Raw genomic sequence first — 16,082 nt, 5'->3', positions numbered from 1 at the left:
GACCGGCCCATGTACTAAGCTATGGAGTCTCGGTCCATAGGCTTTACTCAGTCCATATAGCTTCGGCCCATGGGCCGAAGCCTTACTCGGCCATTAACTCTTTAGTCGGTCTAACCCTAAGCTTTGTAATCTACTATATATATGCATGTAATCCTTGGGAATTATCAATAAGAAACACAAGAGCTTTATCCCTAAACTCTACTTTCATAACAATTTGGAATATTTTTAGTTTTTAAGGGTTTCATTAGGAATATTTGTGTGAATATTGTCATGCTTAGCTCTACTTAATATTACCTGGATTGACCACCATACAGACCAGTAAGACATTTTAAATAGTAGGCGGGTCAGTAGATGGCCCCTACCATGTTACAAGCACATGCAAAGACTTTCTAACGTTTAAAGGCTCTCACGCAATTTTCTGATACGTCAATTTCTTGGTCCCTTTATACATCCTGTTAGTTAATTAGTTACTCTCATGTATGATGTATCTCTCTCTATTCTTATGCCGTTATGCGTCTATGCCTATAATGTCATCAAGTAAAACGCAGCCATATATAGGTTACTCCGTGATTCCCTAAAATATAGAAATGTATTTTGATTCTCGGCAGAACAAACAAGGATTTTGTATGAAAACTACAGTACTATATATGTTTGGCAAATTTAGGATTATTTTAATAAAAAAATTTGAAGCACCGTTTTTTTCTTCTTTCCAATATACAATACGTAAATGTAAACATGAGTGATAATAATTGATAACATACGACATCAATATCACAAAATTCAATGTTATTTACACTGGTTTTTGGAAAAAGGTAAATTAAACAAAGCAGAATTAGGTTAACTCAAACCCTTCTAAGAAGTTAAATTTTGATTAAAAAAAAATCATTTGTTAATATTTTACTAACTCATATTAATATTTTTGACTGACCGAAAATCACCATATACAACTTCACATAAATTTTGTTTTATGTGAAATAATCAAATTTGCAGGCAGATAGATGTACATGATATATTCATAGATGTATATATTTATGATACAATTATAACAACTTACAAAAATCACTATGCTTTTAGGGATAAATATAAAAATAGTTTTTCATCAAGAAGAAGAAGAAGATTTATGATATAAATTATCTGACAGTGGGATTAGCTTTACTTTTGTAAACTACCGTCTTCTTTTGAGTAAGATTTTCTTGACAAAGAATCTTTAGGTGGTTCATGAGTTCATCTATTTAATATTAGCTAAAAGGTTGCTCTAAGTTCTTTGTTACAGTAATTTTTTCAATACAATAAAATTTCGACCACATTCAGTGCCAATGCAGACACTCATCTACTCTGAAGCTGGATAAGAGCAAAGTATCAATCGAAGCAAAACACTGTTGAATTGTATCCACAAAACACGTGAGTCTATCCAAAATGTAGCAAAAGAAAACTAAAGGGACCACGCTTTAAGTAACCATCACAAGGTTTTTGTCTACTTGTTGCCCCAAAACTGTTGGGACTGTCCATAATTACGTGCCTGAAGAATGGTCATTGTCCAAAGAGAACGTCATTCCAATCTAATAGCCGACACAAGATACATAAACTTCATCAAGTGTTCTTAAGTTTTTTTCTGAAGATAGAGTTGAGAAATTCTCATGTGAGTATTTAATTTTGTTGTTTGGTAGATAGGGTACCTCTTAAGTGGCCTCAACATGGCTAGTTCGGTTCATGTAGTTTTCTGATTTGACATGGTTTAGTGAGTGGTTTAACACGTAATTCTGCTTTAATTCCTATGCTTAGTGTGGGATTTTTATTATTCAAAATCTCCCTGAAAGATACTGGTTTATTATATCAGTTAAACTCTAGTGCGGTTTAAGAAAAGTGAATTCAGACATTAGGGTTCTTATGGGAGTCTTGAAAAACTTATGCTTGAAGCAAAAGTAACTGGAACTTTGTACGTTTACTTAAAATAAATTTACTGGAAACGAAAATAACACAAAGTGATGTAGGAGACTGCAAAACAAAAACACTTTCTGATCGGGTTTCACCCAAAGCCAAATTCAAAATCCAAATCCAGATTCAACCATCAATTACAAGGATGATTATAGAAGCAACTAAGGGAAGTAATACAACATAAAGAAACAGAAAAAAAGGATCTGGTTATACTTGAGTAGCTCCCCCAGAAGAACAAGATGAATCAGGAAACAGAGAAATCAGACAAGTTAAAACACCTGTGGTCTCTAAAGTTGAAACCCCAAAACCCCCAAAAAGAAACCAGTTTTACAGGATTAAAAAATGAATCAGACGGTCACGGAGATGTTACCTTTTTTAGCTAAAGATTTTCAAGGGAGAGCAAAAGAATAGGTTTATCGACAAAAGGGGAATCTGGAAAATGGAAAAAGGCAGCCTCACATAGTGCTGCTGCTTTCACTGACGGTGTCAGACCTACCAAAGTTTGAGCCTCTGCCACAGCTGCTAATGTCAAGCCCCTGTAACCGGCCAAGAGGGTCTTCTTGCATTGTTTCTGAATAGGAATGAGATTGAGCCGGGGCATTAGAAGTAGCGTGATGCATAAGCTGATGATTTGTGGGAGGGTTTTGGCGAGAGGATGTGTTCTGGTTTTGGTTGTTGTTTGGTTGGAAGAGATGAAACTGATGAGTCATCTGTTGCAGGTTTTGAGCATCGGTTTGTTGCTGATGATGTTGATAGTAGGATTGTTGTGGTTGGTGCTGATATTGCATGTGTGCCATTCCGAGGTTATAAGCATCAGCGGGTGACACTTCTCCTGTTGCGAATTTCAGCCTCTCAACTTCCTTCTTCAGTTGGTCGTTCAGTGCTGTGTAGTGAAGAATCATCAATACATGACTTTCAAAACCCAAACAATCATATAAAAGGAGGGAAGGAGAGAAATACATACCATCTCGCAACTTAGCTTGTTGTTCCATGACCTGTAAACGAAGCTTGAGCTCTGTATTCTCAGACGATAAACCAGTTGTGTCTCTCTGTAAGAAGCAAGTTATTAGGCAGTAGGTGAGAAACTGAGTGCAAAGAAGAGAATGTTACTGCAGATAAAGTATTAAAGTTTGTAATAAAAAACCTGGAACAAAGACAATTGTGCTGAAAGGGTAGTAGCTTCAGTTTGCAAAGTCTGAACTTTCCTCTCGAGCTCCAAGATATATCGAGCCTTCCTCTCTTTCGAACGAGCAGCAGACTGTCTATTAGCAATTATCCTGCACATAGTGCACGAGACAGGATTAGACAATTTGAGTATCAATTAATAGCGAATGCAGAATGTTTCCACTCTATTATGGCAGGCATATTTGTTAGAATAAGTCACAAGACCAGTCATGCAATTAATAGTGACCATTACCAGGTTCACTCCAAGATTACATGGATAACGTCCCTTAACCCCATTGAGACAGATCAGAACCTAAACAAAGCTAATCCCCAAACTTTTTTCCGAACCAAAACCACTTGAATTGAAACTATAACTTTCAATTCCAAATAGTTGACTACTAAAGAAAATGTAAAAAAGAGATCATCTCAAAAGTTTGAATGTTAAAGATTCAAAAAGTTCATCATTAGACAGGATCTCTAACCACACAGGAAGTGAAAAACAAGCTTGAAACGACCAATCAAACAAAAGCTAGTCCAAAAGAATTTAGTTGAGGGGCCATCAAATCATCATGAAAGAGACGCATTCCCACAAAACTCAAACTTGGGATTTAAACACAAAAAAGCATACTTATGGGTCCCTCATGATCTCTCTCCCAACCAGAAAGACCTTAAAACCAAAAAAGTAGCATAGTAGAAGCTATAACTAAATTTCAGTTAAAATTCAGTTATCGTTAAGATTCGAGATCATAGTCAAAACAAAAGGTTGCTTGGTAACACACGTAACCAGGCAAAAAAAAAAAGAACACCTAAATGGCATCACATCAACATCAAAAGATACACATTCATCAGATAAATGTCATAAAGAAACCACCTTTTCCCCGCGAATTGTAAACTATAGCATAAAAAAATTGTTGTTAACGATCTAAAAGGAACAAGATTTAATTTTTGGGAATAAAGATGAAACCTTTTAGCTCTCTTAGGGTCGACGACCCAAAGCTCGGCGAGTTTATCAGGAGCCATAGCTTTCTTGGCCTCAATTGATTCCAAAGTCGAAGACCCATCAACGGAGAGGCTGTGTCTGTGTCTAGGTCTCGAATTCCCAGCCTCTGCTCCTCCGTTTTCAGCTGAAAACGGGTTATCGGACCTAGGAGCTGATGGACCAGCCGAATCTGAAGCGGATCCGGATCCGGATCCAAGTTTCTCAATGTCCATGTATGAGCAGAAGAGGTCATCTTCGGATCCGAGCTCGTCGAATCCTCCGAATGGTTCAGAGAGATCCAGATCTTCAGGGAGACGGAATTGAACCTCTGAATGTGCTCTACGGTGGTACGGACCACGAAATGGAGCAGACGTCGGAGCTGAGGCGGTTAGAGGAAGGCATTGTGGGAGATTGCTCTGGTTTGATTTTGGATTCGAAGGATCCTCCATACCTGGATCGTCCTTCCTTCCTTGTATCTCTCTCTCTCTCTCTCTCTCTCTCGCTGTGTTTCGCGCCCTTCTCTTCCTCTGTCTATCTGTCGGAATCGGACAGCGAAAGAGAGAGATTCAGATTTCACGTTTTGTGTCCGAAGGTGATGGCCAGAAGTAAAAAAAAAAAAAAAAAACGGAACACAACAGGCTCCAAACGGCGTCGTTCGCGGACCACTTTTATATTTTAAACCCTTTTATTCATAAGCGTTTCGTTTTATATGTAACTTTGAAGGTTTGTTTTGATCACCCCAAAGTCATATCTTGTGTACATTACTACATTTTACCTTTTTTTGCATTTGATATAATTGAAATTTATATGTTTCTATGTATGTTATGTTAATATCATATGATATGAGATTCTCCGTATTCAACAGTATTTATTTTCATCAAATATTTTCCTAAAAGTTGTAACCGCACACAATCTCCCACAAGGACTAATTACATTATCATTGATTCATTTCCATATTTAATTATTTTAAAGTTATCTACAATTTTTTTTGTCCGATTTCGTATTTGCATTGGAATTAATATTCGTTTTTTGTTATTTTAGACATTAGACAAAATTGGCAAATAACCTACCTTCATGAAATAAGTCAATGGCCATAATATTCTTCTATTTCATGTGCAAAAAAAGTGAAAGACTATTTTTTAACCACGAGTTTGCTAATTCTACATATTAGAACATAACGACTGATCTATATAGGGTAAACTTTAGATAATTTTCTTTCAGTTTAGAGTTTAGTTTCTACTATTTGCTTAATATAATATGATTCAGTGTCGGTCCGACATTTATTAGTGCCCTATGCCGAACTAAAAAACATGCCCTTTTATATATTACCAAAAAATTATAACTAATGGTATATAAGACTTTATGTTTAGTGTTTTGAAAATTTATTAACACAAATCAAAATCAAAACATTAGTTTTGATGAAAAGATTTATCTAATAGTTTAACAAAGTAAACTATTAACCTCAAAATGGAAAAAATCAAAACTAAAACTAACAATTAACCTCAAAAACTATGATTTGCACTTATATTAAAGTCCACATTTTTGTAAAAATCTTTAGATATATATAAAAACTCTATAATAATTTTACAAAAAATGCCCTAATTTTTTTTGATGCCCTAATCCTTTGCTTGAGTTGATTGCCCTATGGACCGGCCCTGATATGATTCACACTAAAATATTGTGTGTTTTACCTAAAGTTCCATAAATTATTACGTTGGTTTCCTTAAACATACTTATCCACAACTATTAATATATTCTCATGTCTATACATACACATTGCTATAAATCGTATAACTACTATCTTTTTATTAATACATTTTCATATTAATATATTTTTATGGCTACCTACGGATTTAAAACGGATTCAATCGATATACATCTTAATAGACCTCTAGATGCGGGAAATTATACTAGTTTTAGGAGTATAACAGTTACAAAATGTACAGTAAAGAGTAAAATCAGAAATATATTTAAACTTTTACAATTTAATAAATCTTATAAATTAATAAAATTTGCTAGTTCCTAGTCGAAATAGTGTAAAAAATACCAAAATTTGATAAGATAATATTTTTTTTTGAAATTTCCATGTAAAATATGATTTAAATAATATCGTAAATTAATAATCATGTAAATTTACACACATATATATATATATACTGATGTAATAATGTATGATTTAAAAATCTGTATTATCCTAAAACCCATATCTATAAAACAATTGTTATATTGTATTTTCAAACTACAATGATATAAATTACTCTATAACATACCATAAAAAGTAGCTAGATATACATCATTTTCATTTTGATAGTTTTATAGGTTACTAAAATACGATAATTTATATTATTATTCATAAATTTATGTTTATGTATGTCATGTATATACGTTTATAGTATTTGTAATTTTTTGTCAATAATGTTTTCTAAATATAAAAAATTTAATTTCAAAACAATAAAATTTATAACATTTGAAAGTCTAATTTTATTTAGCTAAAATTGTCGCAATTTATAATTAAAAAAAGTTAAACAATTCAAACATATATCTATAAAATAATTATTATTAATTTATACTATAACTTAATATTATCGTAAATTAATAAAATGTTATGGTCCGAACATTATTAATCTAAAGAGGTTTTTTTGCTTGTAGAAGCAAAAATTGCTAAATATGTAGTAGAGTTAGTAATAGCATGATGTAATTTAAAGATAAAAATGAGCCCTACTTCTCTACTTTGGGGTGTGGGAATTGAAAGAATATAAAAGGGTCCAAGCTTGAGCGGCCGAAAAAAACGAGAAAGCTCGCTCCTTTATAACAAGAACCCAAACAAACACACTCTCCTCCATTTGAATTCAAAATCCCTTTCTCTTCCTCAAAAGCTTTCTGCAAATCTCTCATCACCTCACTCTCTCCCCAACCCTAAAAATCATTTCTTTCTCCAAAATCTTTCCTCTCTGGGTTCCTTTCCCCCCAAATCCCCCTATTATTATTTTATGTGTACCCGTTTCGTTTTCGTTCGTGTGTGGACTCTATCTGCGTAATTTAAGAACTGGGTTCTTGTTTTTTGGGGAAAAAGAGAGATCTTTCTGGTTTGGAAATGGAGGAACAGAGAGTGGTTTCTTCTGCGGTTGCATCGAATTCTGGGGTTTGTTTCTTCTTCTTCTTCTTCCTCTTCTCTCCCACCGATGACTTTTTTTTTTTTGTTTTGCGATTTGTTAATTGGTGGGGTTTGTGTTCTTGGTATCTGGGTTTCTCTCAATTTTTCAGATTTCGGGAGAGAAGCGTAACGGAAATGGATTAGAAGAGAAAGATGAATTAGGGTCTAAACGTGTCAAAGTGCCAGATCTGGATTCTGGTAATTCTTTCGGTTTTTATGAGTTTGATATTACTCGATTCGATTATTGGATATGATCTTATCACTGAATCTTTTGGATGGTTTGTTGAGAAAAAGTTCCTTTCTGTTTGTTTTAATGCTTTATGGCTACAGATGCTAAAAAAATCAGTACTTTGCAGTCTGATGGAAAAATCGGAACTAGTGTTCAGCTACCAAAAATTCTTACTAGTGGAAAAGTTTCAGGAGTATCTGAAATGCATGTGGCTCCTCATGCTGAAGGTTTAGGAAGAGTACTAGTTAGAGAAAAGGATGTTTTGGTTAAAGATGTAAGACCTCCCGCTGTTGTTGAGACGAGAACATGCTTGCCTAAGGCTGCTAACTCAGTTTCTAAAGTTGATGGTAGATGCGTTGCTAGTACTGGGAAACAAGCTTTGCTTAAGAATAATCATACTGTGAAGGATGAGAGTAAATGTGAGTCAAGAGGAGCTCAAGTTGATGTTTCAAAGAATAGCTCCGTCTTGAAACCTAAGGAGACTTCTGAATCCGTACGAGGAGCAGCTGAGCCGCCGCCGCTTTCAAATCCTGTTGGCGATAAAGTAGGTCCTTTTCAGATGTGTAGTAGTGCGGCCGGTTCATTGGGTGAGTCAGATTCGATGCGGCGATGGAGGGAAATGAAGCGGAATGGTTTTCTCTCTGGCCCTTTGGGTGGAGTAGCAGCACCAAGTTCTACAGTAGCGAGTGCGCCTGTTGAAGTACCTGCGCAAAAGCAACCAAAGAATAAGAGGAGAGGTGGTGATTCTCTCAAGAAGAGAAACGAGGTTCCTAGGAAAGAACAACAGCTGGTAGATAGACAACAGCTGGTAGATAGGTTCGCAAATGTTACCGCACCAAGTGGATTGCTGACAGAACTGAACCCGGGAATCATTAACCATGTCAGGACTAAGAAACAGGTCTGCTCAGTTATTGAAGCTTTGATTCGGAATGCTAATGAGAATGCAACCGTGGGGAAAAGACATGCCAATTTGAATGTAAGAGGTACCTATCTCTCTCATTTACCTCGTTAAGATGATCATATTAGCCAATTCAGATCAGATATGAGATCTTTCAGAATCAATGTTTAATCACTCTGTTTACCTTGGGATTTCAGAGTCAATCAGAGAAGATAGGGCATTAGCCTTTAAGTTACCATCTACCGGGATGTCTGATAGCACCAATTCCATTTCAAACCCACAACAAGCCACGTCTCTTGCTATTGAAGGTCAGTACCTTTTATCTTGTTTCAGATCGCCTTGAGTAAACTTTTATGAGTTTCTACATATGTCTGAAGTAATAAGTGGTTAAGTCCTATGGAGATAAATGGAGATTTTTGTCAGTTAGGTTTACTGATTAAAGTAGTGTAGAAGTGGCAGAAGGATAAAATGTTAGGTATTTCTTCTTTTGTGCATGATGATCACTTCATATGCAGAAGTGGAAACGGAAAGAAATGCTTAAAAGGAAAATGTTTGTTTGCTTTTTAGCTGCTACCGTGGCTTCTCAATGGTTGGAGTTTCTTCACCAAGACCTCAGTGGACGTCTTTCAGGTGTGCATTTCACTTACTTGAAGGAATACCGCAGAGGGGCTTCTTGGGTTAATTCAGTTTTAGTGATCTGATTGAGATCTTTTGATGTTTTTGCAGCTGTGCAGGAGAGTAGGAACAGAGTTCAAAATATTTTGACTACCGAGTTACCGCTTCTCGTTTCATCAAGAGAATCCTCTTCTAACCAAGAAGATACTCGTCAGAGGCCGAATACGAATACCTCTGGTGATGCTTCATCTGATACAGTAACAGAGACGCATAAGATAAGGTGGTCTGCAAAATTTGATCAGATTAACAAAGCTCTTTATGATGAAGAAAGAGATTTGGTGCGTACATATCCACTGCCTTCAAGTTTGAATGATTATATAGACAGAGTTTTTTAAGCTCGAGGCGGTGTTTGATGTATTGATACTATGGATTTGAAATTCGCAGGAACGTTCGCTAAACCAAGTGAAAGAAATGCAGTCAAGATGCAACGAGGGTCTACGGCAAATGGACGAGTACTCGCCTTTTAGTTCCCAATCATCAGATTCAAGGTGAGGAAATTACACCAAGCAGTCTCTATAGACGCATAGAAAAAGACTGATCTAACTGATATTTCTTGCTATACAATATGTTTGCAGTTTTGGGAAAGACGGGAGTCAGGATACTAGTATGGCGGTTCAGGCGGCTGCAGCTTCCATTTTTTCAACCTGCAGTTTTCTTCTGTCAATGGTGAAGCCGTCGCCTACCAGTTCTTAATTTTTGTTTGTTTTTGGTTTACCGGCTCTTCGACTAGTCCCACCAACTATATATTGTCATTTGTGTTAGTACCTTTAATAGGTATTAATATCATCTTTAGTGTAAATAATAGGCGATTGATGGTTTCGTCATTCGTATATGTAACATTAGTAGCGACCTTTTTTAATATCAATCCTACAGTTTGGCATTTGCTTCAATACACATATCTGTTAGAGGGCAAAGTTTTCTTGTATGAAACTCTGGACTTAATAATACAAGGAATTGTTGTCTCGTTCCTGTACCACATAATGAAATGTAGTATCTAATTTCTCATGAAGGAAAAATTACAGACGCTGATCTCTATGAGCTAAAGCCAAGATGGAGCCATTTCAGCTACTGTTACTTTAGCAGGTGAATTGTCCGAAATCTTTGCAAGTGAGCAATGTTGTAACTTAATAGACTCTGCATTGTCCACTGTCTTCACAACGTACCTGAAAATAGAAGTCCAGTTTTGTTATAAGAGCTTTAACATCTTATGGATAAAATGAGGCAAACGAGACTTAACCATCCATTTAAGCACTGTGTCATTATAACTGCCCTGCGTCCGACAAACCGTGGAGGTGTCCTTTTGTTTCCCTAAACCATGGTAACTTTTGTCTGTTAAAACATGAAAGTAGAATTCTCTAGATTGTGATAAGTAACCTTGGTATGGTGGAAGATCTCAGACCTCTATGATAATAAGATCTCCAATGGAGAAAGGAAACTGTATGCCTCGGCTACTCTTTGGAGTTTCTGTGATCTTTGGGATACAGAAACTTCTCTTCTGCTGCAGATTCATTAGAAAGAAACTCTGCTTATCTGTTTCTTCATTGTAAAAAGTTAAGCTTACACGGTTAATAATTAACGACAAACAAACCTGATCCGACTTGTCTTTCCTTCGCTTCAACGAATGTATATAATCTGATTCCTCTTCTTGGCAGAAAGCATGAACTACAATTCTAAGAGCTGAACAAGCGCATAAAACTGGATCAGGAAAAAGAAGTGACTCTTGAAGAGATTTTGAGTCTTCCACTGAAAACCAGCAATGTCGTAAAAACTCACACAGATTTGGCTTTCCTGATCCTTCTGAAGTAGGTTGGGAACATGTGAAACATGCTTTCTGACAACATAAATTGTCAAAACTCGTTTGTTAAGAGATTCACATATAACAAAACCAAGAAATCTAAAGCGGATTTAGTAAAGAATCGTTTTTTACCATTCTTTTAACTTCTTTTAATCCTCCAGCTCCAAAAGAATGTCCACAAGGCAGTATCGTAGCATCATTCATTAAGGTTCCGCTATCCAAAAGCAAAATAACAAACAGAGAATCATCTCTGTGAAAGTTAAACCTTTATCTCTCTAAAAATATACATATTCCATCACAGTATCAAACCACAATGAGTCATCAAAGTACATTGACCATAATCAGATCTATTACAGCCAGAGCAGATACTTACGTGACAGGATCAGAGAGGATGGCTTTGAGAGACTCCCAAGAGCTGCTGACACTAGTGACTCTCTCCTTCTCCAGAGAAGCAAAATCTCGTTTTGACAGCGTGTTGTGGTGGGAATGAGATACATTATCATCTGGGTTAGTGATCATCACTTTAAACTCCATTTCATGGCGATCAATCATCGATGCTTTCCTTTCCTCATCTTCTCTCACAACCAGTTCCCAACCAACTGAACCTGGAGAGTGATTCGAGATTTGAGAGAGCCGCTAACTAAGATAGTGGATTCTTTAATATTCGTAGGAGAGACTATCTTAAGACAATAAACCATTATACGTACCTGGATTTTTACTTTCCTTGTTGGTTTCTGCAGCTGCAGAATCTGAATCACCATTATTACTAGGATGATGAATCAAGGCGCCATGACTTCGGAAAGAAACATTATACTCGTCGCCATCTCCATCGGAATACCTCGTTTCATCCTTCTCAACTCTGTTTCCGCAGAAACCTTGCCGGATTCTGAAACGGCGATCGCCGACGGTTTCGAGCTCCCGGATTTTGGGAGCGGACTCTCCGACACGGAACCGCAGAGATTCATCTTCCACATGATATAGGAACCGAGGATCGATACTTTCATTAACAGACATTTCTTTTTCCGCCGGAATATTTCAGAAGACGATCGACTCAGACGGAGGAGGAAGCTGAGATTAGAAAAAAATAGACAACATAATAAAAACGACGTCGTGGGACATAAAGAAGAAGCACGCGCGTCGTCACGCTTCATGATTATGAAACCGTATCATTTTACTACCAGAAACTTTTTGTTGGGACTCATAAGTGTTATTGCCACGTCGTCATGACTAAATGAATTTGAACCGGTTTACAATCTGAATTTTCATGATCCGGTTAAGAACATACAGTTACAAATGCGATTCAAAGATTCTCCATTTTTGTTCTACAATAAAGAGGGATTGGATTAGACAACTCGAAAACCAAAAAACTAAAGTGAGAATCACACTGTAGTAGTAGCTTGACACAATGAACCAAGTTTCGGGTTTGATACCATGTTCTCATTTCACATCTTCAAAGGTTTCATTCCCAGTGATGCTCTCACTCTATTAGCTTCTGCAATCTCAGGATCTGGATGATTAGTTCCATCTTCCCTCAACTTCTCCTTCTTCTCCTTCTTCTTCTTTGGTTCATCACGATCCCTGTCATCATCTGTTTCGTGTCTCTTACGATCCCTACTCCTGCTTCTACTCCTACGCCTCGCCCTGTCTCTTCTGTCTCGTTCTCTGTCTCTGCCTCGCTCCCTGTTGTCCCTATCCCTATCTCGCTCTCCATAGTGATCTCTATCTCTCTCTCTATCCCGGTCTCTCCCACCACGCCCACGTTCTCTTTCATACTCTCTGTCATGATTTCGATCCATATCATAGTCTCTATCATAATCACGATCCCTGCCAATCACAATATCTTGGTCAAATTATAATTCATGAAACAATAAGCTTAACTATGAACATGACAACAATCTGTGGCAGAAACACATTGTTTGAGCTAAAATCTAGATGGGAAGAACAAAAATTGCTTTTCGTGATTTACAGATCTTTGTCATATTTTAATACAATAACCAACTGCCATATAACAGGGTATGTTAATAGAAAGGATGTCTGATCCATAATACTTCTCTCTGAACACTGTCAGTACAGAGAAACCTGGAAGGATCTCCACAATTTCAATTTCGGAAGCTGTATGCTACCACTGATGGCTTAAAATGCCATAGAGGAAACAGACATTCAAAAGAGAGAATTACTAGACATGATGCACGAGCATTAGCTAGATCAAACAGCTTCCACAATCATAAGCAACAAAGAAATTCACAAGGAATAATTACTAGAGATGGTAACTAGTAAAGAAATGAATCTAGCAAAGGGAGCCGATTTAGATACCTGTGTCTATGACTGTCGCGTCTCCTATCTCTGTCTCTGTCTCTATCTCTTTCTCTTTCAGGACTCTTATGGCGATGATCCTGTAAAAGAGGAAGAAGATGGTATCAACATACAGCTAGTAAATAGAAATGGGTAACAGAACAAATAGTAATCATCAAAGAATAAAGCAGTGACCTTCTCATCTTCAGATCCATCAGCAATCGCTTCATTCTCCTCCTTTTCTTCCTCTTCTTCAAAGTCATCTTCCAAAACACTTTTCCTCGGCTCTAATAAACCATTCTGTTCAAGCGTCCACCTATCATCACAATTGAAAAACTAACCATCTAAAAATACTGCAGAAACCAAAAAACTAAAAATCAGCCATAGAAAAAAAAAAAAAAAAGCAAAACAACAAACCTTTTCTTCAAACGTGGCATTGCAATATCACAAGAGTAATCCTTGGTTAAAAGTTCCTCAATGACTTCGTCCACATGTGTCAACGAAAACCCTATTCCAAACAAAAGAGATCAAATTAGTAATGACACAAATCAATCAAAAAAAGTTACAACGGATCCACTTAAAAAGAAAAACGAAACTTACTCCCATCAGCTAGCTTTTGTCTCACTTTCCGATAGTCATTGTAGAGAGGCTCGAGGTAACGATAGACATCAACATCAGTCCCAGTGAGACGGAGATAGAAAGCACCAAGTATACGAACATATCTGCACACACCAATAGAATTAAATCTTCTCAATAATCACTAAACTATCAAACTTGATTACCCTAAATCTAAGACAAGATTCAGATTTAAGGTTAGAATTAGAAATCATACTTGTAATCATCGTTTTTGATGAACTCGACGACGATTTCCTTCTCAGGCTGGATTTGAAGCATCTTCAATATGAGGCAAAGGAACGGAGTAGGTTTGCGGCTACCCCCAAAGGTTCCACCAAGATGGTCAAGCTCCATAGCTTTGTCGACCAACGTCTCCGCAGTTAAACCAAAACACTGCTCTTTCCAGAATGTGTGCTGATATATCTTCGTTCTCACAATCTTCTCTACCAGATTCTGTGGATTCGTCCCCCTTATATTCTTCGCCAACGGATCTGTTCTGTTTGCCATTATCTCGCCGGAAGAAGTTAATCAGAAACCGCCTCTAAGATCTTAGTCGCCGGTTTAACTAACGTCGAGCGACGCCGCTTCAGTGAAGCCGGAATCGAATTAATCGCTTCCACGAAATTGCCGTCGTAGAAGACGAAGACGACGCTCTAGGGCTTTGAAGAATCTGGAAAACAAAAAAAAATTCGTTATTTATTTCTTTTTAATTAGTATTTCATTCAGTGGTAAAAGCCCATAATGAGAAAATATTAATGGGCTGATAATATTTTTTTCTGGCCCACTAGAGATGGAGATAACGCCGTTAGTTGACCGTTACATCTACATAAACCCTATCGAAGAAATTGGAGTGTTGTGTTTTCTTCTTCTCAACGAAGAGCCCCAAAAGAAGAAGAACAAAAATTTCGAAAATAGAGAAAGAGAAGAAGTTAACAATGGATTCAAAGACGAAGCAGATGATTGTATCAGCTCTCTGCAAACATTTCTCCTTGGATCCTGTAAGTATTGAAGAAGATGACATCTCAGAAACTTCACTTTTTTTTTTTCTATGAGGTCTTGCTTTGTAGCTGAGTATATGTGTATGATCATGTTTTGAATTAGTTAGTCGAGAAAACTCGAAAATTTTCTGATTGGGTTTTGATTCAGTTGTAGAGATTGTGTTCCATATTAAGTTTATCAGTGTTTTACACTTGTGCATCAAGCTGGTTATGTAAAAAAGGTTGAACCTTTAGAAATTGGAGTTTTGTAGTTTTTTGAATTTGGGCTTGCATGGGGTTGATGGTACACTATGTTGATCTCTTATCCAGAACTTACACCAGTCTCTCATTTTTTTCGTAAATAGACAAGGTGTGATTTATGGGTTTGTTTCTGAAATAATTGTGTTCATTGCTTAGGAACCTTTTCTTGGTGGAGCTGGTGAGAGTGATGTCAAGACGCTTTATTCTAATGTTTTGAAGGCATCTGGAAAGGAAGTGTCTACACAAAACAATGAGGTAAGGACATGAATGCCGAACTCTAAATGGAAATTTATTTGAGTTCCCTCCTTGTTACTAGCACATTTTGAGAAAGCGGGGATTAGTTAGTTTGCGTTGTGATGCAATGCCTTTTGTGTGGTGGTAGATGATGAGTTCATTCAGTGGCTCTCTTTTGCATAATGAGTCATCGTTTCACATTTCAGGTTTTGAAGTGGCTGGATTTTGCGGAAGGTTTCCTTGCAATTTCCAAGGATTGCTTTGCAGCTCTTGAAAAGTTGAATGTAGAGTTAGCTACCAAGTCGGTGCTCTTGGGAAATGGATTGACGCCATCAGCAGCTGATGTTGCTGTGTTTTCAGCTGTGCATTCTTCAGTGGTACCATTTCTCTTAATTCCATAGTGTAGTTATCATTCATTCCTGAGTAACTTTATGTTTTTGGTTAAAGATGCCAAGATGAAATTAACTGTAATTAGAGGCGGCCTTAAAGACTAACTATTATCTGTTTGACTTACTGTTCGCAGCTTGGCCTCTCAGATTCAGACAAGGAGAAAGTACCACATGTCATAAGATGGATAAATTACATCCAGGTAGGTTCCACATCCTAAGATTGAGCCAAAGTAGTCTGTAAATGTATGGAGGACTAATTTACTCTCTGAACATCAACCTTTCACTCTATCTCTCCTTGTGATTTTCTGCGGTAATAATAATGCTGCTCATTATCTTATTTTTTACAGAATAAAGAAGACTTGTCAACATTATTTGCTCCAATTCCTGTGAAGTTATCAGTGTTTGACTTCGAGGTGAATTATCTTTTCATACCCAGTTCCTTAGTTTTAGAATCTGTAATAACATAATACATCTTTCCATATGAA

The 16,082-nt window shown here is 36.8% G+C and overlaps 5 protein-coding genes across 8 annotated transcripts in view; 2 read left to right on the top strand and 3 right to left on the bottom strand.

Annotated features, from left to right (window-relative positions):
• On the bottom strand, positions 2,121-4,828 carry LOC104785337 (transcription factor RF2b-like). Its single transcript, XM_010510527.2, has 4 exons — positions 4,064-4,828; positions 3,080-3,212; positions 2,900-2,984; positions 2,121-2,818 (listed from the first exon to the last, which is right to left on the bottom strand). The coding sequence occupies exons 1-4, from the start codon at positions 4,525-4,527 to the stop codon at positions 2,391-2,393; spliced, it is 1,110 nt and encodes a 369-aa protein (XP_010508829.1). The 5' UTR covers positions 4,528-4,828; the 3' UTR covers positions 2,121-2,390.
• On the top strand, positions 6,839-9,998 carry LOC104785335. 2 transcript variants are annotated; one of them, XM_010510524.2, is made up of 8 exons: positions 6,839-7,220; positions 7,343-7,430; positions 7,563-8,444; positions 8,557-8,667; positions 8,927-8,989; positions 9,086-9,312; positions 9,419-9,522; positions 9,610-9,998. In XM_010510524.2, exons 1-8 carry the CDS (start codon positions 7,173-7,175, stop codon positions 9,725-9,727), a joined length of 1,641 nt encoding a protein of 546 aa, XP_010508826.1. In that variant the 5' UTR covers positions 6,839-7,172; the 3' UTR covers positions 9,728-9,998. The 2 variants fall into 2 exon arrangements, 1 of the variants encoding a protein (XP_010508826.1); XR_002037922.1 differs by lacking the exons at positions 9,419-9,522; positions 9,610-9,998 and having other exon boundaries at positions 8,875-8,989; positions 9,086-9,121.
• On the bottom strand, positions 9,937-11,969 carry LOC104785336 (U-box domain-containing protein 63-like). 2 transcript variants are annotated; one of them, XM_010510525.2, is made up of 8 exons: positions 11,537-11,969; positions 11,203-11,434; positions 10,962-11,043; positions 10,808-10,865; positions 10,623-10,711; positions 10,434-10,532; positions 10,272-10,342; positions 9,937-10,197 (listed from the first exon to the last, which is right to left on the bottom strand). In XM_010510525.2, exons 1-8 carry the CDS (start codon positions 11,841-11,843, stop codon positions 10,074-10,076), a joined length of 1,062 nt encoding a protein of 353 aa, XP_010508827.1. In that variant the 5' UTR covers positions 11,844-11,969; the 3' UTR covers positions 9,937-10,073. The 2 variants fall into 2 exon arrangements, with proteins under 2 accessions (XP_010508827.1, XP_010508828.1); XM_010510526.2 differs by having other exon boundaries at positions 10,434-10,529.
• Positions 12,064-14,414, bottom strand: LOC104785334 (pre-mRNA-splicing factor 38). Its single transcript, XM_010510523.2, has 6 exons — positions 13,954-14,414; positions 13,722-13,843; positions 13,539-13,629; positions 13,317-13,437; positions 13,143-13,222; positions 12,064-12,653 (listed from the first exon to the last, which is right to left on the bottom strand). Exons 1-6 carry the CDS (start codon positions 14,241-14,243, stop codon positions 12,272-12,274), a joined length of 1,086 nt encoding a protein of 361 aa, XP_010508825.1. The 5' UTR covers positions 14,244-14,414; the 3' UTR covers positions 12,064-12,271.
• The window catches only part of LOC104785333 (aminoacyl tRNA synthase complex-interacting multifunctional protein 1-like), a 3,129-nt gene continuing 1,644 nt past the window's right edge, over positions 14,598-16,082 (top strand). For both annotated transcript variants that reach the window (XM_010510522.1, XM_010510521.1), the window contains exons 1-5: positions 14,598-14,734; positions 15,131-15,229; positions 15,415-15,585; positions 15,732-15,797; positions 15,945-16,010. In XM_010510522.1, coding sequence (XP_010508824.1) covers positions 14,672-14,734; positions 15,131-15,229; positions 15,415-15,585; positions 15,732-15,797; positions 15,945-16,010 — 465 coding nt within the window. In that variant the 5' untranslated portion in view covers positions 14,598-14,671. The remainder of the gene's footprint in view (positions 14,735-15,130; positions 15,230-15,414; positions 15,586-15,731; positions 15,798-15,944; positions 16,011-16,082) is intronic.

This window comes from Camelina sativa, chromosome 5 (assembly GCF_000633955.1).
Source record: "Camelina sativa cultivar DH55 chromosome 5, Cs, whole genome shotgun sequence".
Classification (NCBI taxonomy): Eukaryota; Viridiplantae; Streptophyta; class Magnoliopsida; order Brassicales; family Brassicaceae; genus Camelina; species Camelina sativa.
Note: the sequence above shows the minus strand (reverse complement) of the source record. Positions and strands in the feature narration are given on the sequence as shown.